This window comes from Euwallacea similis, chromosome 1 (genome assembly GCF_039881205.1).
Source record: "Euwallacea similis isolate ESF13 chromosome 1, ESF131.1, whole genome shotgun sequence".
Classification (NCBI taxonomy): domain Eukaryota; kingdom Metazoa; phylum Arthropoda; class Insecta; order Coleoptera; family Curculionidae; genus Euwallacea; species Euwallacea similis.
The window spans coordinates 6098156-6123458 of record NC_089609.1 but is presented as its reverse complement, the minus strand read 5'-3'; the positions used below and the strand labels follow the sequence as shown (position 1 = coordinate 6123458).

Here is a 25303-nt window from a genome sequence, read left to right as displayed (position 1 = left end):
CGAAACCGGAATCGATAATTGCAATTTTCATTATGACGCCCTCTCTCCAAGAATTCGGGCCAAAACAAAGGGATTCGGTTTAAGATATTTTTATTCAAAGACCACCTGAATGACGGGAAGCCTTTATGAATCAAGTAATTCCAAAAAGGGGGTAAGAAATTGATTTTGGGTTCTCGTGAGAGGGGTTTTGTCAGCGGTGTTTATCTCTGAGCCGACCTCAGGAGAGGTGTCGTGAATAATGAATAAAACAAACCTGGAAGGTTTTCAAAAGAAATGAAAAAGGACATTAGGGATGAGAAGTTATGTGTATAAAGCGACATGGGTCTGTGTATTTGGAAGTGAATATTCGATTTTTAGTTATTTTTAACCTTGACAGTGATTGAGACAAATCTTTCTTGGTTTTCGTAAGATATTTTGAGGATAAATTAGGTCAAACAATAGGTATAAAATTATTGACAATTTATTAATTAAGCTAGCTTCGAATTTTATTTTCAGGAGGAAGTACTTCGCAAAAAAAATCGTACGGTTCGAAGTTACTTTTCTTTAAAATATATCGGATAGTAAGTCGGGTTACTCCTGTTTAGCTTTCAGTGTCCCTTATGGATCCTTCAGGATTATTAAGTTTTTTTCAAAAGACTTTTGTGATACGAGTTTTAAAGGACTATAAATAAAATATAACTTTTCTGAAGCAGATTCACGTGTGAGAACATAAAATCTTTTGGCTCGTCCTAAAAGTACCGTTGTTAACGTGGTATATGAACGTCTCTGGAAACTTTATTACTTCATAAAAACGTTCATATTGGTTAACTTTTCGTCCCAAGATTAATGCCGTAAATTATATATGGCCTTATTAAAAGCCCCTACGTTATAAACCATATACGGACCCTAAATAACCCTCTTACCAGGTTATATGGAATATAAAAATTACCCTTTTGTGTGTGAGTTAATTTTACGAGCGGTGACCCCGAGCAATAAACTTTTACAGACTTAATTTAATGTGCTTAGTTAAAAGTAAATCCATTATGCCGCCAATCTGAATGAAATTCAATTATTTCTGGAGCTTTTCGGGCGGCCCTTTGGAGGAAACAAAACATAAATTAGGCGGGGAAAACATGGCCGCCGTCTTAAATCCCACATTTTATTCACTAGAAAAAGACTCCTTAAGGTCCAGTAAATTTTATTGTAGTAAATAAAAGCAGGAATAACAAAGAAAAGGACCTACGTACCGCCATAAAGAAAAATAAATCGTCTAAATATATAAATGTGTTCCGAGCCGCTGGTGCACGTCCGAAATTGCTTCGTATCTTTTTGTTGTTTCGTCTCTCTCGATCCTCTTCTGGCATTTAATTTTGTTTGCTATATCGTGTAATTGTTTCCATTATGAGGTAATTATAAAGAGTAATTGGGTTTTTTCGAGGCCTTATTAGGAGCACTGAGTCACTTTAATACGTCCCCGGAGAATTTAATTTAATTGGGTATCTTTTACAATCAACGGAAAAAGATGACCTCGATATTCTTTGCAAACATATTTGAAATGCAAATAATGAAACAAGTTCCAGTTCTCGCAAACTTTCCCTTGACAAACTACCGTTTTATGCAGTTTGAAAACAGGTTGAAAACTTAGGTTCTAGTTGATCCACGAATTATCATAATCGATAGTTGAAACATTGTAAAACAAAGTCCGAACTTTGCCATGCCTGTTGAATCTATTGCGCTCTACATCATTTATCACGTAGTTTTATCTGGGGACTTTTTATTCTCCAACTGAAGCGAACATTTTAATGGATTTGCTGTTTGCTTGCCAATTATGGAGAACAGTTTCGTTTTATTGTGTCTATATGCTCAATTCAATCGAAAGCTAAAAAGATTTTAATTAAGAGAATTGGGGCCTTATTATAGACATATTCCAACAAACTCAGAGTTTGTGCTGTAAAATAAACTAGTAAATTGCCATTTTTGAATAGTTTTCTGGAAAAGTTGCTTAGAAGTCAGTTATAGTATTCATCTGTAGGAATCTACAAATTTCGTAGAATTTAACTGTTCTTAAATTTTAAAAAATGGGTCAAATTTGTTCTGTAACATTTTCTTAAACTAAATTAACCTTCATTTCCTAAGGGCCCCAACTGATCCTGGAAAATGGCAATACTGAAACCGTCATTTGATGATGCATCCCCGTTTCCACTGCAAACGTTTTCACGGAAACTTTGGGTTGCTGTTGCTCGTTTTCGAAAATATTTCAGCAAATTCAAAAAATGTATCCAAAAGTTTCTCATTGTTTAGGAAATTAATGTTGAAAGCCTCGTTTCCACGGATGTAACATTGGGTAACTTTTGCGTTTCTGTTGCTTGTTTCCTAAAACGTTTCAAGAAGTTTCAAAATGTTTCCCAAAGTGGTTCGATGTTTCGGAAATAAATGTCGATTATTCCTACTTGTCGCCGGTTTCCATTTCGAGCGGTATATAAAGAAAATCCTCCACACAATGGAACGCGTCGCTGCATATCACTGGCACAGTGGAAACAAAAAAGCAACTGCCGAAAAACAACCCGCTGGAACTTCGCAACACATGAAAAAATTTTATAGTATATATTTGAAGTAAAATATCTCTGATAAGGAAAATATTTGAATGAGGTTCCAGTTGCATTGGGGATTGAAGTCCAATCTAAACTTAGGACGGTTTGTTCTTGTTTATAAAATCAGTAGTTTTAAATTGCAGGGTGATGAATAAAGTATTGCAGACTTAAAACATTTAGAACATGAAACACAAAGGAAAGACGTCTCTTTTTGGATTTTTGGTGAAATTTGGCTAGAGCATTGCTCATTCGTAAAAATTTGTGGACGCACAATATTATTCATAAGTCCCTTCTGTAAATGATCATTTTTAAAGCAGTCGGTAGTTAAATGCCTCCATCTCGTTCTCTTTCTTGTAAACTCTTCTTCACTCAATATTTGTGTTTTCCTTGGCAATTTTTCACTGGAGATAATAAATATATGCCATCACTGCTAATAACACGTCTTCCATCCCCATCTTGCCGCAACTTGTCATATATCAATGGAAGCTCTGAGTTGCTCCTTCAGAAACTACCACAGCTACAGGTTAGATGTGTCAATTTACAAGTTACTTCGGTGAAAACAAAAAGTTGATATATGTTGCTATAAGTTTCCGCTATGCGCAACAAAGAGAAACACAAAGCAACAAAAAGCTGCTATAAGTTCCCGTAGTGGGAACGGGGCTTAATGCTTTTATGCGGGGATTACGTTATATATTTACATATTAATTGATGGGCTTTGATGACACACTTTGATAAAAAAATCTTTCCAGTAGTTTTGATGAGCTTCTGAGATTTTATCTCTTGATGAATTTGAGTAGTGAATTGATGTCTATTCTTCAGTGAATATTACTTGTTCTTATCATGATATTATAATAATGCTTATTCTCCCAAATTTTCTTTAGTTTTAGAATTTTGTGTTAAATTTTTGGATCCTGAATTTGAACTGAACGTGCTGGAATCGAACTACAATGACCTTATTTCTTTAGCACTTTATTGGCCATCATTTTTATTCATTTTGGATGGATTTGTAATCCATAAAAATGATGGCCAATAAAACGCTAGAGAAATCTGGTCATTGTAGTTCGCTTTTTAGCAGTTTAGTTCGAAATCAGGATTTCAGAAATATGCCAGAAATCTAGCACATAATACCTAACTTTTAACGAAATTTTAGGGGCATAATACAAATGTCCTATTTCAGGCATGTCCAACAGTGCCAGGAGGACAAAATGGCCCACCATCTATACGCTCCTACTCATCTACTCATCAGCTGTCCAATGGGCCTAACATATTTACGTAAGTACCTATACCTTTTAAAATCTTCTTTGTGAAATTCTGTTTTCAATTAAAACCAACCAATTTGAGTTCAGTGTCGATATCATTTGATGACCATAAATTTTCGAAATATAGTTTGAGGGAACACCATTTTGTAAAACCACGAAATAAATAGCTAGATAGAGAGATGTCAAATAGTAAATAACAATCAATATAATGTTTAAGAAGGATTTAAATTAGACTGAGGAGTGTTTCAGACGTTTTACTGACCTGCCAATTGCTTGAGGCCCTTTTATATTTTACTGAATAAGAGAAATCAAAAGGTCGTTCAAAAATATTTAAACCAGATTGAAGAGGAGTATAGAGAACTGTGCCTCAGTCTAATTTATATCATATCATACTTAAAGTAATGGAACTTTGAAGCATGAATTAATTAATAAAATCATTTCGAACAAGATCAACTAAATTAAAATTCAAGAAACATTTAAATCGAAGTAAGAAAAATTCGAAACATAATTTCTATAAATAGATATGTTCATGTCATTCTCAACGTATCGAATAGTATTAATGGAGATAATGTTTAATTTAAATGCTTCTTAATACTTAATACTCCTTAGACTGAAGGCTGTTTCAGAAGCATTTGTGTCAGACTGACTTTAATCAATTATATCATTTCTGAAGATAAAAATTGTGTATTTTATGTAAATACTTGTGCAACTATTTGCATTTGGTATGCACCGCTCAATTCACTATTAGAATTATTAGATAAAATCATAATAAATATCGGAGAAATGATAAAAATGCTGGTTTCAATGAGAATGCTTCAGTTCAAGTTGAAAGAGAATTGAGATCGAACTAGGGAGGGGTGAATGATTTAGAAGCATTTATTATATCGTATTGGAGCATGCACTTCATAGAATGTTTAATAAGTCAAGATAGGAAAACTAACAAATAAGTCATCTAATGTTTGCGTAATTTTTGAGGTCAGCTCAATTTTAGCACTATTCCAAATTGATGATGTATACATATAATTTTAACCTATAGTTGAAAGGCAAATCTCAACTCCCCTGAAAACATTTTTACTTTATTTTCGTATCTTGGGTTGCAACAGGTTAATTAAATTTTAAAGTGTAAATATGAACGATAGCAACTTCTAACTCAAACCAATTTTGGTGTATATAAATTTAATACAGCAAGTGTTGAACTGATTTTGCTTGTGCCTAATTATTCTTCTATTTTTTTGCAAAGTGGTTTCCTGTTGATTCTACAAAGTTTTGTAAGATTCTCTTAATTACCTCAAATGTTCTTTTTAATTAAATTCTTGTTAAAACTTGGAAAAAATAGTGCATAAATCTGAAAAGGATCAATAATTGAAATTTTAAAAATTGTTAAAAATAATAACTTTCATTCACATTCGGTTTTTGAAGCCAAATTGTTAAAGTCAGAAAATTCGCCGAGTCTTTCAAGGAAATTTTCAAAAATATTCGAAACTTGTGAGGTGCTTATTTACATGAATCTATATAAACTACTCTAATAGACCTTTCTGTACAAACAAGACGAGGGACAACGTCAAAAGAAAACCGTCCAAACATTTCTATCAAAATCAAAAGCCCATAAATCACTCAAACACAGAGGGCCCCCCTATTTAAATCGCTCTTTGAACGAAAATCCTGTAATTTAAAGGAAAATAGGAGCGAAAAGTTTGCCCATTGAAGTCATTTTATGTCAGCCATATACCGAATTTGAATGAATTGTCGAGGGATTTTGCATTTTCGAATAATATTAAGAGCAAATTATTCCTTTGAAAATAAGTGGGGAAGATTTAGAGTGACCAGGTATACGAGCTCAAAGCTTACATTAAATTGAAGTTACTGTATTTAGATGATTTATTAGGGTGCCCTTATGACAAAGTTTAAAATATATTCATTGAAAATTTCCCCAGTTTTGTTTAATTTTGGGATCAGTTGCACATGTAGGCAAGAGAATAAATTTAACTTTGTGTAACCAACTTTGTTGCTAATAAAATTTTCTTCAGAAGGAATAAGGTCAGTCTAGAATATTCACATTATGCACGTATCGTTAATCTTGCAAATCACGTCTAACACACCTCCATTACAGGCGTCGAACGAAACTTTATCAGTACCCAAAGGACCCAGCTGTCGAATGTAATCTAAGTTACCTGACTACGTGATGTTTGGGAACTAACAAAGGGTGAATACATTATAATAGACACTCTGCGATGAAATAACTTTCGTGTAATTCCAAATCCAACGGTTCTTTTTTTTTAATTCAGCAGGGAATCGACGGTTCGAAATTCGGCGAATCCCTTAAATTATTAACTCTAAAGTTGGTTTATTGAACTCGAGACCGCCATATAGAAACCATAGAGCCGTTAGTCCGTTGAAATATTTAACGGTTTCAATAATTCATACCGATGTTCCGGGGGAAGTAATTCGCTCTTTGATGTATCTCCATTAGTTTTGGGGGGATTGGATCATCTTGCCGGGCTCGCTCTTAATATTTTGAGGTTTCCAATAGATAATGGGTTGGGCACGAGGAGGATGTTATAGTTGAGCCGATGGAGTCACCCTTCTAATCATGGAAGAGGGAAAGGTGGTTGATTTTTTTGACCCGCAAAGTCTTGAAACTACAGTTTGTACAAGTTTTGACGCGAAAACGGGTATCAAAAGGACCGTACATTTGATAAACTGAAAGGGATGCTACAATCAAAGCTAAACATGCTTATTCAGCTTATTGAAAGGATTAATTTGAGCTGTTACTTAAAGCAATTATTTTTTCACGGGTTCCTCAGACTTAACTACCTTAAAATTCTAAACTTAAAATTTTAAATATAGCTCAAAACTCCCCTCTCTTGAGAAATTTATGAAAAATTTTCAAATAAAAAAAAACAGTTTAATCAATTGACAAGAATCTTATATCTGAGCAATTGAAACCGACGTTGAAAAGTGCGATTGTAGAACTCATCGAATCCAACATTCTTTTAAGATACTTTTTTAATTAAACTGCTCCTCTGGTCCCCGAAATTGGTGTACATCTTTAAAATGATTTCTTGAATTTTATTAGTTACCACCTCATTGAAATCGATGTGAGTGAATATATGTGGTAGGAATAAAATGTCAAAGGAACCACAACTAATTAGTCTCATTTCCGAAACCCTCTCAATTCCACTCCCTGACGGCATGAACTTTGCCATAAACAAAGCGACACGAAACTCAATACTGGAACTCCAAACAATACATTATGTGTCTAATTAGCGCGCCTTTATTTTAGTAAGCCGGGAAAGTTCACCTGAGGTAAGCAGCCGCCAACAAATGATGTGCAGACTTACTTTAAATTGCTGCGACAGGTTTATTAAAAGCATCCAACCCCCGGAAGGGGTGTAAACTAATACTTTAGCAAATTGCAAAGTCGTGTCGTGTGTTTGGGCAAATATGGTGATGTGTCGACCGAACTTTAGGTGTTAAGTTATTGTTGAAGGTATCGAGGAACAAGTTTGCAGATGAAATATGAAGAGTACTATAATTATTTTTCTTCCGGTGAAAGAGATTCGCTCTAGATTTTTTGATTTTGCCTCTAATTAGAAAACGAGTAATTTTTTAAATTTAAATTGCTTCATAATATTGAATGACGAAGTTTTTTTTAATTAAAGTTCTGAATGTTTACTAAGAGATGAAACTGCAGTAAAATAAGGAACTGATTATCATCTGCTCTTATCAAATGCTTCTCTCGCATATGCAGGACAAATTTTGTTAAAAATTGTAAATTTCTCTTGCAGTAACAAAGTTCATTAAGGTTTTCTATATCTGAAGTCTGCCTCTTGCATATAATATTTCTCATTTGTGAAAAAAATTATCTCAATTTGCAGACCTCAGCTGCAATAATTACTACAACTTTTCCATTCCAGAGCTCCATTCTGACCCCTCTGCTCTTATAGCAGTATCGGGAATTTCCTCTCGATTCAAAATTAAGGATACCAAAACAGGTCGAAAATCGATATTATCGACTGATTTAAATCCCTCATTCAATAAAACTCACACAGAAACGATTTAGGGCATCGTCTATGGTAATATTTATAGGGGTGAAATTGTTCCCACAAGAGCGACATCCAGCATGAACGTCCCCGTACATTTTCATCGAGCTGCGAAGCGCCTCAGTATACCTATGGGAACGATTTTTATCTGCACTCTATTTAGTTTGAAACCGATATGGGCAGCATAAAATTTCCTTGTTTTATGACCTAGAAAGAGAGAAAGGAATATGTTGTTCCAAGTTATTGGCACTGCAACCGCGGCAATATCAAACATCCCATTCTCCATTACACCCGGTGTTAAAGAGAGTTTTGTTGGGTGAACATTAATTTAGCCAGAAGACAATAATCACAATAGAAGCTGTCACACAAAGCACGAAATTAGTGCCTTTGTTGGTAATGCCTTAGAAATATGCTATTATACCTGGAAATTAATTGACGGGACGGTTTACCGACCTTTAACATTATTTTATATTTATACCAACCTTGTAATATTTAAACTAAATCTCCATTTTTCTTTTGATTTCAGGTCAGCACTAATTAGAAGGAATTTAGCGCAGATATTAAAACTACCCCAATAAGAATTTATGGATGATTAGCTGTAACGATGAAAAGCAGTTCAATGTTTCACTGTCTGTTGTTAAATGTATTGGAAATATATGTGTTTTTATGGGTCCATTTTCAAGGAGTGACGTCAAATGATTGACACACCTCCTCATTGAGTTCGAAGAACAATTTAATTTTACACGAGGTTGTGTCTAAAGGGTACTCAAAATGTGTAAATATACTTAAGTGCGATCAAATGGTTCTAATTTTATAGCTTACCATGTGACGAATGTTTTACACATAAAGCCTTGAATCACTCCTATAGGAAAAAGTGTCTCTGTATGGTCAATGTCACTATTCGTAACTTCATCATTGTACTTAGATATCTCAAACATATACGTAAATACTAAAAACAAGCACTGAGAGGACTGAAAGGACATTATTATTGTAAATAATATAAAGATGTAATAAATTTTTATATTTCTCATCGTAAACAACTGCTTTTTCTATATTATATGTTTTATTTTTTAGTGAAACAGTAAATGTCTTCTACAATGTTGGAGTTATCCAACGTTGTAGATACTTCTTTCAAAGGTCTAAATGAGGTATGGATGTTTCATGGATCTACTTGTGATAAATCAATTATTTAATGTTGTAAAATATGACTTTAACATTTTTCTTAAGACATTTTATTATATGTTGGCCTTTGTAAATAAATTATATTGAGTAGCTTAATGACATGAAATAAAATAATTAAAATTTGCTTTGAGTCTTTTTTTCCTGGATAACTACCCAAGGATGATAATTTACTAAAGGCGGTACTGATTTTGTTTGGTGAGGAAGTAAATAGATTAATGTAAATTATTAGTAGGTTTAGGATCTAAGAACCATTTTGCGTCGATAAAAAATAATATTTGTAAGAGACTTATAGAACGACGTCATTAATTCATAATTAATCAAAAATAAATACTATTCAGTAAGTCGAAAAGAGAATTGATCTAATTGAAAAAACCTAAGTTTAGTTTTTGATCCTCTAAGCATTTTCCTTCATTATTATCCTTCAATATATCGCTACTAAGCCTAAGTTTTTAAGCACGTACCTGAAATAGAGATTCTTTCACTGGAAAGCAAATTTATTTTATAGGTGGAATAGAGAACAAGGTTTTCGAGCTCAAAGATACGATTTTTACATATTATTGTAAATATTCAAAATGCCCGACTAGCTAAGTGGAAAGTTTTATGAAACTTTAATTAAAAATAATCAAAAATGATGGTTTTACTTATGCTCGTATGTGACACATGGCTCTATTTTAGAATAAATTTCCTTTCCAAATGTGAAGAAAAAATTCCAGGTCCATATTAAAAAAATGTGACTAAGTTGCAACATCTCCCAAGGTGATAGTGATACTGCATGGTAAGGTGAAAAATCAATGTTGCATAGAAAATCAAAAATAAAACTTTTTTCCATTTGCCTGTTTTCGCTCACAGCAATAGCTCTCGATATACTGAAGTTTCATTTTGGACGTTTTTCATATTTTCATTAATTATTCAGAGACCAAAAGGAATTTAGTTTATGATTTATTAAATATAGCAATACCAATTTCAGCAATCTCTCGTCGGCAATAGTATAATGAACAAAAAACAAAATAGATTTGTCAACAGTTGAAATACGTTGTTCCGATCCAGAAGTATTCACAATAATGTTGCAAAATGATATTTTTTGCAGTTGCCGCCGATGCATCCACAACAACAAATTACTAATTAGAAAAACAAAAGTGGCACTTCCTTGGAACAAGATTACTTTTTTTAAATCAAAATTGTTGAATCTCTCTCTAAATGAAAAGATTATTTGAATAATCAGTTTTAATGTTTTTATATACAAACTACAATTTTGTGAGTGAAACTCGTAATTTTAGACAAAATAAATTAAAACTTAACGAACGTCAGTCTTTTTTTGTAAACACTCCATATTTTCGGTATTATGTGTGTCGCAAAACCGAAATAGATTAGGACACGCATTTATAAGAACGTATCTTCATAAAATATGAAGAAAAGTTACTTCTTCGAATTAACTTCATCATTTATTTAATAGCCTGCGTAAAGTAGAACAATTTCTTGACAATAAACGAAACTACCTCTTTTTTTGCATGTTTCTTTGATTCGGTTTGTAATAAGAAAAACATCATGCTACCGTTATAATAGTGGCATCGTGGACATTTCATCATCAATCTAGACCTTCCACCTTTTCTTTATTATCTTTGTCTCTATAACGTTGAATGTTTTACTTAGTGAAATGGATAGTAACAAAAAAAATTCCAAAAAACAAAACATATTTTCAAATTTAATTCGTCCCACTGATCTCTCAACCATCCACTTCTTTGTTCAGCCACTTCACTATTCCCCGAAAAACAATCACCTCTCAAAGGCGCCTATACTGACGCCCAATTGGCTCCCCTTTATCCTACAGTAATTCCTGTTTCAACACGTGTGTTCGGACCTCTCGGGGGATTCCTCAGTCCGCAGTTATTCCCATTGGATCATATAAAATCTTAATGGCTTTTCCTGGATACAAAGCAATCACTTTAGGCAGTCCCGAGATCCATATTTAAAATGGCAATTCTGAACCCTATGATTTTTTTTTAAACATAAGTAATTGAATTTTATGTTTTTTTGTTTCTTTGAGCTGCATAATTGTTTTAATGGAGGTAAAACTCATGGAGAATTAAATTGATTTTGCCTCGATAGAACCAGAAACCATTATCGCCTTGAAAGGGCTCGGAAAATACGTGATTCCCTTCTATCCCCTAGGTTTCAAAGCCCGTCTAAACCCGATTTCCTTTTGCACCCCCAACACTAATCTAAATACCCTGTATAAAATCATTTTCTAAATTCGGTTAGAAAACAATCTAACACCTCGCTGGGTAGGGATGTTAGTTCTATTGGAGCGCGGACAACTCTAGGGATTTCGAAATCCACACTCGTTCCCTATGGAACATATGAAACCTTAATGATTTTGAGGGATCCTCAGTCCCTTCGACGGTTTTTGGTGTATTAAGGGCGTCCCGGATAAATCGAGTGTACTGGAGGGATCTCAAGTGTAAATCTTTTTAAGTGTGTGCCCACGGTGAATAATTAATTTATCACACACCCCTCGAGGAATATCGAGAGATTACACTTCAGCTTTTCCTGTTTTCTTTCAGAATTTCCAGTGAAAGTGCTCGAAACTTGCCACAACTATACAACCATACAATTTGTAATGTTTTACAACATACTTATTAAAAAAAGCTTGATAAAATAAAATCCCCCTTTTGGTCTAAATCTATTACTTTTGCAAATTCGAAATTCATTGTTTCTGATGGGGATGTTACTCGGGAATTTCAAATATATTGTGAAAAAAATGGAATTCAGTCCATGCTGCAGCCAGAACCACTAGAACATCTACCTGATTACACCAGATTCAATACACACAAAAATAATTCCATGTTATAGATATTTCAAAACTGATACAAGACAACATAAACCTAATCTTAAACTGTTAAGAAATAATAGACAGTGATCGTGCGAAACATTTAAGATTTGACGCACAATAATCCCAAAAACGGTTAAGCAGATAGATATAGAATATTCTTCATAGAAAATACTTAGAATCGCTAGCAGAATCCAAAAAAGTTAATGACATTTCGTGTGTTTTATTTTAAATTAAAAAGTCTGCCAACTGTGTGAAAAAAATGTACATTTGGTAACATCATTTATTCGGGCGTTAATTTTACGTTAAAACTACGTTAAGAGCTTCGTAGTTATTAGCTACGAAGGCTTCTTAAACTCGAATAATTTGGTAGTTTTTCAGATACTAAGCGCTCGTCCGGCTTATCAGAAAACTTCTATATAAAAAGTAATTTGAGAGGTTATAATAAAACTTACAAAACTAATGTAACCAATCCTAATCCCGCCGCCATTGCCTGTATCTTTGTACGCTTTCCTCCCTTGCAAAATCTTTTAATTATATTGTTTCAGTGTGAGTTATGGGCTAATAAGAATGCTAATAGGCTTAGCAATTCATATTTCAGAGCGGTATTGCTTTTGCTTACCGTAATGGGACTTGGGGAGAAGGCAAAACAATGTATAAGCTCCGCTAGATAATGTTCCGCAGATAAGAAACAATGAGGGAATTTGCAAAAATCGTTTTGCAGCTTCCTTGGGGGAACAAGATATACCCGTTTTATATGCGCGCATAAATTTTATTTCAGGTTTTAATAAGAGGCTTACGCATAATTGTGTTCTGGCATCTGATTGATCATCATGCAAAATAATCGACCCAACGGTTCAATATACCTTATTTAATTTAAGAAATCCGATCAGAATTCCGAATGTTCTCTTAGTTGGGGATTTGGACTTAATCAATTCCCCTGGATTTCAACTCTGTAGGAATCCAATGATTGAAGTAAGTTAGCATCGTTTGAGCACGGTTTTCAATAATTTACCATGAGAATTTCTCATTGAATGTTTTATGGTAAAAATCGAATACTTTTATTTTGTAGAAATTTGGTTCATGACTCAACAATCCTTCATAGGTGTCATAAATACGTATAATTTGATTCATGTAGTTCACATCTGAATATAAGTCGTGAATCGAAAATAAGACAAAATTTTTGGCCAATACGCTCTCATGAGATCTAGGTTAGGAAAAAATACTCGTGCACTGTGTGCACTCGTGCTTTTATACTCCCTCGAATTTTGTTTGGAGGAACAGCAAACAATTGCCCCTGAATTCTATCAGATCACTCTACCTCATAGAGTGATGAAGGAGAAGAATTTTATAAAAATAATAATAATAATAATAATAATAATGTGATAAGTGCATCGCATATATGCACTACGTGCACTCGTGCTTTTTTTAAGCGTCAAAGTTTGTTTTTTCATTCCGCGTTGCATTTGTGCAAATTGATCTAATATTATCGATAACTTTAAATGCACTTGTTATATTATACGCGGTTTTCGTTTCTGGAGCTGAACCATGAGGATCTCACTAACCTCAAATGACGCGGGGTTCCTTAAATTGGGGCAAACTTCCGCAATTTCCAGTTGAAGAATATGCCATTTCAAAAAATGTAAAATTCCGATGACTTTCATGATTATTCTATTCATAGGAATTTCCACATTTTAAAACAGAATATTCTTGAACTTTAAATTGCGTAACTTTGCTCTAATTTAAGCGCTCCAGTATCTTTTATGATTAGTGACATGCCTATGGTTGAGCTACAGCCACGATTACCCTGTGTAGGATTATTATTTTTTATTAAACTCGTCCCTCTTTTATCTAAGAAATATTGCCATTTGACGGAATCCAGGGCAATTGGCTAGTGTTCCTTCAAACGAAATGCGAGCGTCTTTCTCGACTTCGTGGCAGGTGTGTTCCCAAGGAGAATACAGACCGACCGTTCAGATTGATACGATTATCCCGGTACAATGACTTCGAAAGCAATCGATGCAGATTTGAATTTTAAATATAACACGTCTTGATATCCCGAAATGACTTTTTCCAGAACTCGATCGGATTCTAACAAGTTGGAGTTCGCCGCAGCCCTTAGTCACGATGACAAGGGGTTTTACGAAGTTTAGGAATTGCGATCGGTGCGAGGGAACGAGGTGTCTATTTATTGGTTTTATCTGTTGAATGTGTAGGGATTCGTTTTCCCATATACATATTTTGGAATATTCTTTCAAATAAAACTTGTGAAATGTTTAACGCTTTCTATGATTGCATGTGATTAGCCCCGAATATGCGAGAAAGGAACAATAGTTTCGTGTCTCTCAAAAGGCCCAAATTTGCAATTCCTTATTAGGCAAATTAAAGTGCGTGTTCGTTAATTGTGTTATCAAACTCCATAAGATATTTAGGCAAGCTTTGAAGCAAATCCCATTTATATATGATAAGATAACCTCTAAGCTTGTGTAGTGCTACGATAGGGGATTCTTGCTTTATTTAACGGAATCGTTAAATATTTACGAGGCTCTAGGGCGGTGTTTTTAATAAGGTCTTGTTTCCATTGAGTAGTTTAATCGTTGAATATTCACCTCCCACGTTCGTTAATCGCAAAATCGATTTTCGGATAGGCAGGAGCAATTTTCTTCCAATTTTCTTTAATTATGGCTAAATGCAACTGTCACTCAATGTTAGCTTAAGCTAATTCCTTTATTGGTTCGCGTGACTCGATCGAAATAATTCGCCAAATTGAATATCGGGCAGAAAGCGGCGGTTCATGTTAATTTTACGTAATGACGTGGATCCCGTCGAGATGGAGCCATTTGCATGCGATTCTGCGGAAAGCGTGCATTTCCATACTAACGTTATTTAAGCCTTCAAAAAAATCTAGTAATTAATACGTATAATGGGCTTAACTACTATGCTCTACATCAACAGCCGTTTATCCAGCAATGTTTTTATTCGACACGCATTTATAATAAATTTTTGAACCCTTTTATTAAAGCCCACTATCGTTTCTCATTTGTTTATCTAATCGCGCCCCCTATAAATCTCCTTGACATTATTAACCTTTCCATGCACGTCTGGCATGTTCTACAGCGTATCAAAATAAACATAATTCTACAATATTCTAATTAAATGTCATATTCGTGCGTTCTACACGGTGTTACCTTTCATACGAATATCGACCCTTTCAGCGATAGATTCGGTCTTGTTTAAGGGCAAACGGATGCCCTCGGTGCATGCGAGCCCTTCATATAGGGCAAATTTAAAAATGAGCCCCGATACCCGAACACCGATAAAACGCATTACAATGAGTTTCTGGCAGTCTACACGCTATTAGTTTGTTTATTAAACGAGGACTTTTTATGAAGTTTTTTCGATTGGTTGTAAACATTGGCAATGGTTAATGTAAATGGATAATTTGATTTGTTCGTTTGTTTAGGGAATGGAAATAAATGGTAAAATTCGAATCAAATGTAAGTCAGGGGCCGAGCTACATTAAACAATATAAATATACTGCATGATGTAAAAAAAACGGAACGCCCGGTAATAATGATTATTTAAATACTTATTGATGTGCACGATTCTCATTGCCAGATAAGTACAATATCTAAAAGAGAAATTCAAGAATTAGAATCTAAAAAAACCAAGGTGGGTCCATTCATTGCTCGAAGGATCGATTTATGAATGTAACGGACGAACGATTTATGAAATCGTGGAGGACGTGGAGCACTTCTGATCCACCCAGGATCATCTCAGAGACCTCACTTCAGGCTATTTATACAGCAGTCTAAGGGGTCACTAAGGTATGCGGAAATGGGAGTAAATTTTGCAGTCTTTTACACACAATGTGCCAGAGGTGTTCAATGGATGACAGATTTGGCGATACCGACGGCCAAAGGTAATAAATTGATCCTATTTTGTTGAAAGTACAGAACAACTCGTAATCATCAGGTGAAATAATTACATTATTTGAAAAATTCAACAATTGAGTAAGTCAAGTGCTCTATGCTCAAAGATTTTTTTAAAATTTCTCAAATTATTATTGTGCTATATAGAGCTGGAAATGGCGCCAAAGTATTTAAAATTTTAAACACTAAAGTACTAAATCTAAATGGAGGCTGACCTTGAAATGTATCATCGTGTAGATTTTTATAACGGCTTTAGCAGCCCTCTGAGATGGACTTATGGAAAATGTATGCAAAACAATATCTCTTCAATATCCTATATGTATTTTCCGAGGCAATTTTTCTACGGATTCTCGACAGATCAGCGGTTAGCACCAAAAAAGCAATTTCTGAAATTAGAAAAAATATTACAACACCGTTTGCGGATTGTAGTCTTCATCGAGACGATTCATCGGACGATAAAAAACATTTACTAAAAGTTTGATTATAGAGTTAATCAGCCATAAGATAAACATTCACAGAATTTCCCTTTTATTCGTCCTCCTTCTATGCTTTCCTCGGAATTTAAAAACCAAATCTAAATAAACTTTTATCCTGTAATCCCCTTTCTCGTGCACTTTGATTTCTACAGGGAATGAGTGCCTGTGACAACCACACAGACATTATTACACTATTGAATTTACTTTATATGTTAGCGCTAAAAAGATCTCGTTTCCTTTCTATATATCATCGGGGAAGGAAAACTTGTTCTACTTGATAATCTCCCTAGGAAATAGAATCCCATTTTAAAGCACCACCCGAAGTCCAGGACTCATGTGTGAATATTTTTAGAGGGGAATTATACCTTGAAACCAGCCCAATTTCGAGCCCTTTAACGATGGTGTAGTTTGCCAGACAGGGCTTTGCCATAAATTCGGCTCGGTCACGTATTGTGTATTTGCGAGTTAATTTGTATGCAAATACATTGTAGCCATCAGAAAACGCCGGCAACTACCCTGGAATTGAGACTTTTCAGTCGGTGAATTGTATGGGGGATGATTTAGTTTTCCAATTACGAAGAGGGATCTATACACCTGCTTATGTTTTAATCCAAGGTGGTGGGATAAGCTAGGTAATTTGAGACTTGGAAGTTATTTATATTTTACTTGGGGGACCAAAATTGTATATTTTTATATAGAACACCCTGTGTATTATATAGCTTTTCATATTTGTTGTTTGCTGGGGTCAATTGACCTATAAAGGTCCCTATACAAATGTTGCTTAGTTTCCTAGTAATGTAAGGATTAATAACACACCTTTTAAATCGTTTTTAATGGGAGTTTTCGGCACGATTCTGTTAGTGATCTAGAAATGCGACTACTTCCATTGAATCCCCTGTAAATTATTGATTTTTATGAACCTACCAATCGCTAGGAACAATTTCCCAATATACTTTTTCATAATTATTTATAATTTCTAATTTCTTTTCGTAACTTGGATCCTGATGAGGCCACGCTATCGAAATGTTGGCACTCCAGGACTTGATGTTTAAACATAGAACCTCCTATGCATCATCATTTAAACTTGCTACTCATTAAGGTCAATAATTTACCAATTGATCTATCCATATATCGTAGTTTTTAAGTAATATGCGAATTATTAATTCATTTTAGGAAAAGAATCATTGTCAATGTTTGTATGCGTGTAGAATACATAATGAACTCGCAGAAACCAATACCGAAAATTCAGTAGGTGTATTAAACATAATGCCATTGCCCTAATACCGCAAATTGTTAAACGAGTACCTATCGGTTTGGGCCATTTGTGGGTGAGCGGCCGTAAATGTTCTAGTTTTATCCAACTATCCACGAAAGCATTGACGTAATTAATGCAAATTGTTCTACATAATGTTACGGATAAATTATTTGTTCACTTTCAGGGATAATGGGGTTTCTGTAGGACTAGGTGACCCGAATTTCTAAATAGGAGACCGACAATTAATATTGCTAAGAGAACTTTAATTGGAATGAACGAAAGACAGCACTCTATTATAGAGTGAAGCCTGTGTAAGGTGGAAGCTCAAAAAATTCTGAAGGGCAAAATGAAAACTCTATGTAATTACAACAAATTTGAAATTATCGAAAATAAGTCTCTGCAGGATTATGCGGCGCCCTCTATTATGAGGACTTCGGAAAGGGTAGAAGTATTATGGATTTTCCCTAATTTGTAAGCCAAACCCAATGGCGCCCTCTTAGGACATTTAGCACGAGTAAGTTTTGGTATTGATTGGTGAAAACTCGACTGCAGTGTTAAATGACAATGCTATAAGATGTCGCCAATATTGAAAGTTGCTTGAAGTTGCTATTGAAAGTTATAATGAAAGATTCATTTATCATACCTTATCATGCAATTTGGGACGTTTCGAATTTCTTTAAGTCAATCAAAATATATAATTCGAATTTCGAAAACTTTGATATTTACTTCAGGATATGAAAATGTTTAGCTTTTCTGATAATCGAAACAAAAACTTTTGCTACTGCAGCTACGTTTTTGGAACAAATTCGAAATTAATTATCATTATTTGGAATTTTCTCTCAAATTTGGTAAATTTTCAATTTTTTGGAAATATATAGAAAAGAATTTTAGTTTTGAAATTTAGTATCTTAGTTGGAAGTGAAATTGTATAATTTGAATATTTACCTCTCATGACAATTTTCTATTTTTATAACCGTGAAAAAAAAACATAAAATAAACTTCGGGTAATTTCTAACAATAAATTTTAAGTAAAATACTTTTTGACGCTATGATTTCTACCTTGGTGTCTTCGATTTATTTGCACTTCACAGCGTTTTCAAAAACAGCTCGATTTCTCAATAATTGATTGGCGACATCTGTTATTGTTGATCCCAATCTAAACTAATGTATGACATAATCTATATTGTCAGATTTTAATAGGTCACTGTTGTATTGATTCACATCTTGTATAGTTGAGATATGTCACTTATAGATGGTGCTTATACGAAAAGGTGGAGTGCTGTAGCAGTATTATTCGACTATCAAAAGAGAGAAGCACAGTTTGGTTAATGCTGGACAAAATTGTTAATTTTAGCCTGACCAGTAGTTATTATTTCAAGCTAATCTAATCGAACACTCGTTTAACCTTTACTATTTAAGATTAAACAAAATATTTTCTGTGTGTTTAGAGTTGGTATTTTAATTAAAAATATCCTTGACTTTCTTCGCCTTGGTTTTTTAGCACAAAAAGAGGAAATTCAATTTTTTCCATAATATTTTCATGGATGTAGAGACATAATTTAATTTTAGTATCCACATAAATATTGACATAGTTTTGTCAGAAATGACAGAAGGGTCCGATATTCCTGTGTCATCTACTAACATTCAATGTCAAAAAGAGTTTAATGTTGAGTTTAACTGGCAGCCATACTAAATATAATTAATAATAAACGATTTAATAATATGTATGTATGTGATGTTAATGTATTATTTGTTCAAGTATTAACATATTACATTTCGCAATATGCAGATGTAAAAGATTTTTCAATTTGCGTTATACTTTACATTAGAAACTTTATATTATTATCATTATCATTAAAATTTGCCTTCACTGAAGTGTCAAAAATTACTGTGGAATTTCCATCCCGACCGTAATTTCCGCAACTAATCTACGAACTCTGGCCCAAAGAGGCAATTAATTTATAGCCCTTTCTAATTTTATTCATAAATTCCAAGTTCCGCAGTTAATCATTTTTGCTTTATAAATAATATTTTAACACTCAAACCAGTACATAAATCATAATTAAAGGCAAATGGCAGTGCAGTGCACATATTCCACTAGCGGTGTAAATTGCAAATATTACATATTTGCATAGAATAATATAATGCCATTGGTTATAGAGTTGAACACTCATAAATTAACAAAATGGACAAATTAGTAATAATACCTTCGGTTGTAGGCGATTTCATTATGGAAGCCAAATTAGATCATCAATTAGGGTGTTAGATTTGATCAGGATTGGGTTAAACTATCGCTGTGGATCTCAATGTGTAATGGGGTTTTAATCGGAAAAACTGGATTCCTTGAATATTAAGCAGGTAATTATTCATGTAAGCTAATGTTCTGAATCTTAATTTAAAATCTCAAAATAAATTGAAAATCGAAATCACAATTAAAATACACCCCCAATATTGAATTTTCCGACTTTTATGCAGATCGAAGTGATCCCTACAGAATTTGGGCTTATGCATAGAAATTTATTTTTATTTTTAGCTTTTGAGCTCTGAATTGGGTCGCATTCAACTATTCACTAATTAATTTGAATTTATCTCTCAAATTTGGGAATTTTTTACTTTTTATCCCCGAAGTAATCCATCAAGACTAAATTTATAGTATATAACTGTACAGCCTTAGTTTGAAAAAAAGGAATGTTAACTCTTCATTCAAAGTTTGGAATTTTTAAATTCCTTAAATTAGAACTAAAACCATAAAATTAAAATGAATACCTCGAATTTTTGTGTGAATGTGAATGTTTTTTTAGAAACTCATCTTACTTTACATGTCTTCACTCTTTTCCAAAAAGACGCAGATTAAAACTGATACATCCTAGTCTGGAACTACTAAATGGTAGAGTGAAAGTTTTCAAAGGTGTCTGTTTGTTTCTCAGTGAATGATCAATTTCGCGAGACTGTATCCTTAGCGATGCGGTAAATTTATTCGGAAACTACTTCGGTTTCTTTGACGAGACCTTAAGGCTTTAAATCTGGGCAAAACTTGTCAGGAACTTACATGGGTAAAACCCTAAGCTAATTCAGCCCTCCAGTATAGAGCTATTGTATATTATAATTAAAGTTTTATCGAGACATTAGCGAACTTTCTTAACCCCGGGTATTTGTGTTTGTCGCAAACTGTTGCACTAAATTATGCACGTGTTTGCCCGACTAGAGCTAAAATGTGTTCGAAACCATATTGCCCGGTTCACCCTCTCTGTCAATTGTGTAACTTTTGGCACTAATTTACTCAATTCTGATCAAAAAGCTGCCTGAAAAAGAGCAAAAGAGGTCTTTGCGGATATAGCTAATAGCGCTTATTGAGCTTATTTCTCTAAGGATTTAGCTTTCGCAGCTAATTGCTGATCATTATCCAGCACTAGTAATTTCTACTGCACGTGACGGTTATTTTGTACTTGAAATTCGTGTTCTGGAAAAATTATTCCGGTACGTGTACGGCCGTCCCTTTTCAGGGAAGGTGGACGAGAACCCCCCTCTAATACGAGCTTAATATTTAATAAAGCTGTTCGATAAGTTTCGAACCCAATAGTCATTGTGGGGTGCATATTTATACAAAGCGAGGGATGTGTCCGCATCGATACACTTCCAAGTGAACATTTTGTATGTTAATTCAGTCTCAGGATTCGGTACACCCGGATTAGCGCCTCCGGCTTTCCCTTGATGCCTGTTTATTTATACACCCTCGGGTTAGTGTTTTATAATGGTGTTGATTTAGGGCAAATATTTGTGAAAGACGAATCTCTTCCCCAACTAAATAAATTGTGAATATAATAAGGGAAGACGGTCGATAAATAATGTACGACAAATTTCCCGCGAGCCTGTCCAATAAACCCTGAAGAATGAAATTTATCTGGAATTACTCGTCTGAAGAAATAGCCGAAACTGGCCCGGAAGCGATCTCTCAAGGGATCTTTCCGTGTTTCGAGAACTAGAACAGCCTGGCCGACCCTTTCTAATTGATTTAGAGTCCAGTCCCGCGTTTTTGCGGTCAGCCCTAAAGTCACACGCACTGTATCGCTCTGTAAACAACGACCTGCGGGATTCACACGGGTTCGGAGTGGTTGTAGTGCCTCTTGGGAGACACGTCACAGGATGAGACAGAGGCAGAGAAAATTTTTTTTTGTTCCATACAATGCAGCTGTGAACACCTATGCGCCCATGTAGGGCACAGACTACTAGTTACAGAATTTAAGTAGAGATCGCGGCTAATTCAAAGCATCGAAAACTACTATCAGAAAAGTTCTTAGAAGTTACGTGCATTGTAGCGCCTCCATCAACAACGACCTGTAGAATTCACACAGATTGGAAGGAGTTGTAGTGCCTCTGGGGAGACATGTCACTGAATTAGTTGCTGTACACACTCATTTACTCAGGTGGGACGCAGGCTATAATACTACTAGAATGTAAATAGAGATTTCGGCAATTTGAGCCCTTTGCAGATTATTATCACAAAAGTTCTTCAGAAACCAACAAATACGAACTCATCAAAAGTTTCCTAATGGAGAATTTCGTCTGCGAAGACGACACTTCTTTGGCACATAAGAAAATAAATCGAAATTTCCAAAACAACAGAGACGTTATTCAAATAGTATGGGATAGTCGCTGCCATAATCTGAACTTGAGCCTTAGTCCAATACATAATCGTTGAGTATATACAACTCTCAAGAAAGTTTCGTAACACCTTCGCGTGATTGCATCCTCGCACGCGGCTCGTGCGCAACATTTCGCGCTCGTGCCTCGAGAGTTACTTTCTTCGTTTCCTGTGTAAACAACCATAAACTGATGGTAACCAAAAATGAAAAAGATCAGTGACCGCCAATGACTGCAGAGAAAACGGACTTTTTATGAGTTCTAAAAAAAATTAGGGTAGAACGTACCGAATTTTGTGATTAGTTAATTTCTTTTAATTCCCTAAACGACTGCGTTCTTGTAATTCAACAACACAAACAGACTCGTCATGTTTGACTCATTACGATGGAAATCAATCCGGTTGCGTGCGCTCTTTGAAGCTTCAGACACGTAGCTACGACCCTTCGCTATCAGAAGGCTGATTCAGTTAAGTGAAAAATTACTTTCGCTAAGAAGGCACGTGGCTTTAAATTAAAAAGCTTTAGAGGATATAGTGAAGCCCAAGCTTGCAGCATTGTCTTAATTAGTCCAGGCCTAACGCAAAATCACAACAGTAATTAAATTTCCCATTTTCGCCTTAAGAGCCCTTCGGGGGTTGCTTTAACATTTGTGCTAAAGCCCCAATAGAAAGGGCGCGAGTTAACAGACTGGCACCTAAGTGTCATTTGGTTCGAGAGTGTGACAAGTTGAAGGCCTTTTCAGACCTCGAGCACCTCTTAATGGTCTTGTATGAGCAACAGCTCTCTCGGTTTTTGTTTCTTTTTTTCGGGCAAATAAATGGAAAACTCCTGGGCAGCATTGTTAATCACATTAAGTAAGCCGACGGGGTGGCAATTTATAACCTAAATGCAGCCATTATCCTGTGGGTTTGCACGGAGTTGAAATTTGCCAAGTCATTACATGCAGCAGGAAGCAAGAGATTTGTCGTCACTTAATGTAGACGTTTTAATTGGAACGAAGTCAACAGGGTGAAAAACGCAACTCACGCCTTTATTATCTCTTGTTAGCGCTGATTCCGGTTAAAAAAACATAGAGGATGCTCCTTTCATGCAATGACATCTATGCAAACAGTGTATCCATATTATATAAGCTCAGGGCTTCTTATTACTTTCGAGTTTTCAACAGCATTTATATAATTTGTCAACGTTTTTTATAGAGCGCTGCGACGAGTGTTGCGGGATTATTTCAAATTAGTGAACGTAAAAATCCAACAAAACTTTTTCGAAAATTTCCCTGCAGCATCAATAAGGGTTTAAAATTATGATCACTGTTCATACAACACCAATTTCACCTTCAAAATCGCAAAAAACAGGTGTTAATATGACCTCGTATCTCAGAAACCAAAAAAAAATTGAAAATCCTTTTATACACGAACATAGAACATATTGGGATGATTAATTTGAGCTATTTTTTAAGGCAGTTGCTCTATGTGTTGCCACGATATCGGCATTGGAAATTTGAAAAGTGGCAAAAATAGGTTGATCCCAATTTATGGAAATTTTCAGAATAATTTTGAAAATTTTCGATGTGCCGTTTTTCGGTTTAATCATCAAATGTCAGTATCGACGTACTGTTTGGTTTTCTTTGAGTTAAATAAATAGTAATTAAACTTTTCAGCACCTACTAAGACATTTTCTTTTCACTTTAGCAATAATTATCCAATTTGCCTATTTAAGTGTTCGGTACGAAAATTGAGCACGGAAATCACGACGGGACACCGAGCAAAGGAATCGGGACAGGGGGTATCAGACAGTAGCTCAAAATTTTGAAAAAGATGGTAATGTCGTCATTATATATGTGGTTGAAAATAAAATACGTATTTACTTCAAAAGGAGAGACATTTCTGTTTTTGGATCGGAACTCTTCGAATCCAATCCCGCTGTTCTGAAACAAAACGTTTTGTAATTTCCGATCTCATCCGAGGGACACGGTCTTTTATATAATAGGTTTTCGGTGATCAAACTCAGGTAATAAAGGAAAAAGTCTATTTGGTCGAAATGAAATCTACACCAACAAATTTCCGGTCCGTTCTCGGGACTCGGCATAATTGAAAGTTTTCCGTTGAATGGCGAAAGCGATTTAGAAATTCGGTTTAATGCGAATATCCAGCAGTAAATTTTTTCGGGAGTTTAAACATTGCTCAGTCGAATTTTATGACTGCGAATTGATTTCGGTGGCAGGAACTGCCATTAGCATTATTTTAATTAAAGGAAGTGCAGCCGTGTGAAATGGGTAGGTAGTAAATCAGAGACTGCAATAATAAAATTCTGCACGTTGTATTGAAGAAAATATGCAGAAAACATTATTTTGTTCCATGAAAGCAACTTTATGAGTATATCAATATTGTACAGGAACATCTATCGGTGAATTAAGTATTCGAAATGAGAACCACATTAAAAAGTTCTATAATATTCAGGGTGTTTAATATGACAAAGTGGAGTGTTAACATTGCAAAAACAGTTTTCCAACATTTTGAAAACATCACCTCATGAAGACTTAAATAGTGGAGATGAGTGTACGGAATTTTAAATCAACTTTAGTGAGTATACAGGGTGTCCCAAAAAGTCCTGTCCAAAATAAAAGTGCACATAGGGGAGGTCAAAATAAGTCAATTTAACTAAACTTACTTTAGTACAAACGTTAATAATAACGGAGCTATAGGGTGTCAAAATTGAGAAAATAAATCACATTTTCTTTAATATCTTTTGACTTTTTGGAGCTAATTTCACAAAATTTCGTATGTGGAGTTTTTTTGGAAGGAGAAATTCAAATTTGTAGCCGATTTAGTTGCATCTTCCAGACGGCGTCACCATCGACCAATAGGACACTTTTGAGCCGCTAAAATTTTTTGTGCCACGGCGTATGTCACTTTTGACTAAAAAAATCTTTTTTCCCACCTTTTCTGCTTAAAAAAGATATACTACATCGTCATCGCTGGAAGCAACGATTTCCGATAAAAACGTATCCGAAGCTGATAGTGTATACAAATCGTCCAACTTAAGTGTTTCAATGGATATGCAAACACTTAAGTGTACTATGTTTACGTATAACATTTTAACGTTAAAATTTTTTTTTATGA

At 34.7% G+C, this 25303-nt stretch overlaps 1 protein-coding gene across 1 annotated transcript in view; it reads left to right on the top strand.

Annotated features, from left to right (window-relative positions):
• Nucleotides 1-9177, top strand: part of LOC136411861 (uncharacterized) — a 114769-nt gene extending 105592 nt beyond the window's left edge. The window contains exons 6-7 of the mRNA XM_066394637.1: nucleotides 3748-3842; nucleotides 8399-9177. Of these exons, the coding sequence (XP_066250734.1) occupies nucleotides 3748-3833 (86 nt within the window). The 3' untranslated portion in view covers nucleotides 3834-3842; nucleotides 8399-9177. The remainder of the gene's footprint in view (nucleotides 1-3747; nucleotides 3843-8398) is intronic.
• The last annotated feature ends 16126 nt before the right edge of the window (nucleotides 9178-25303 follow it).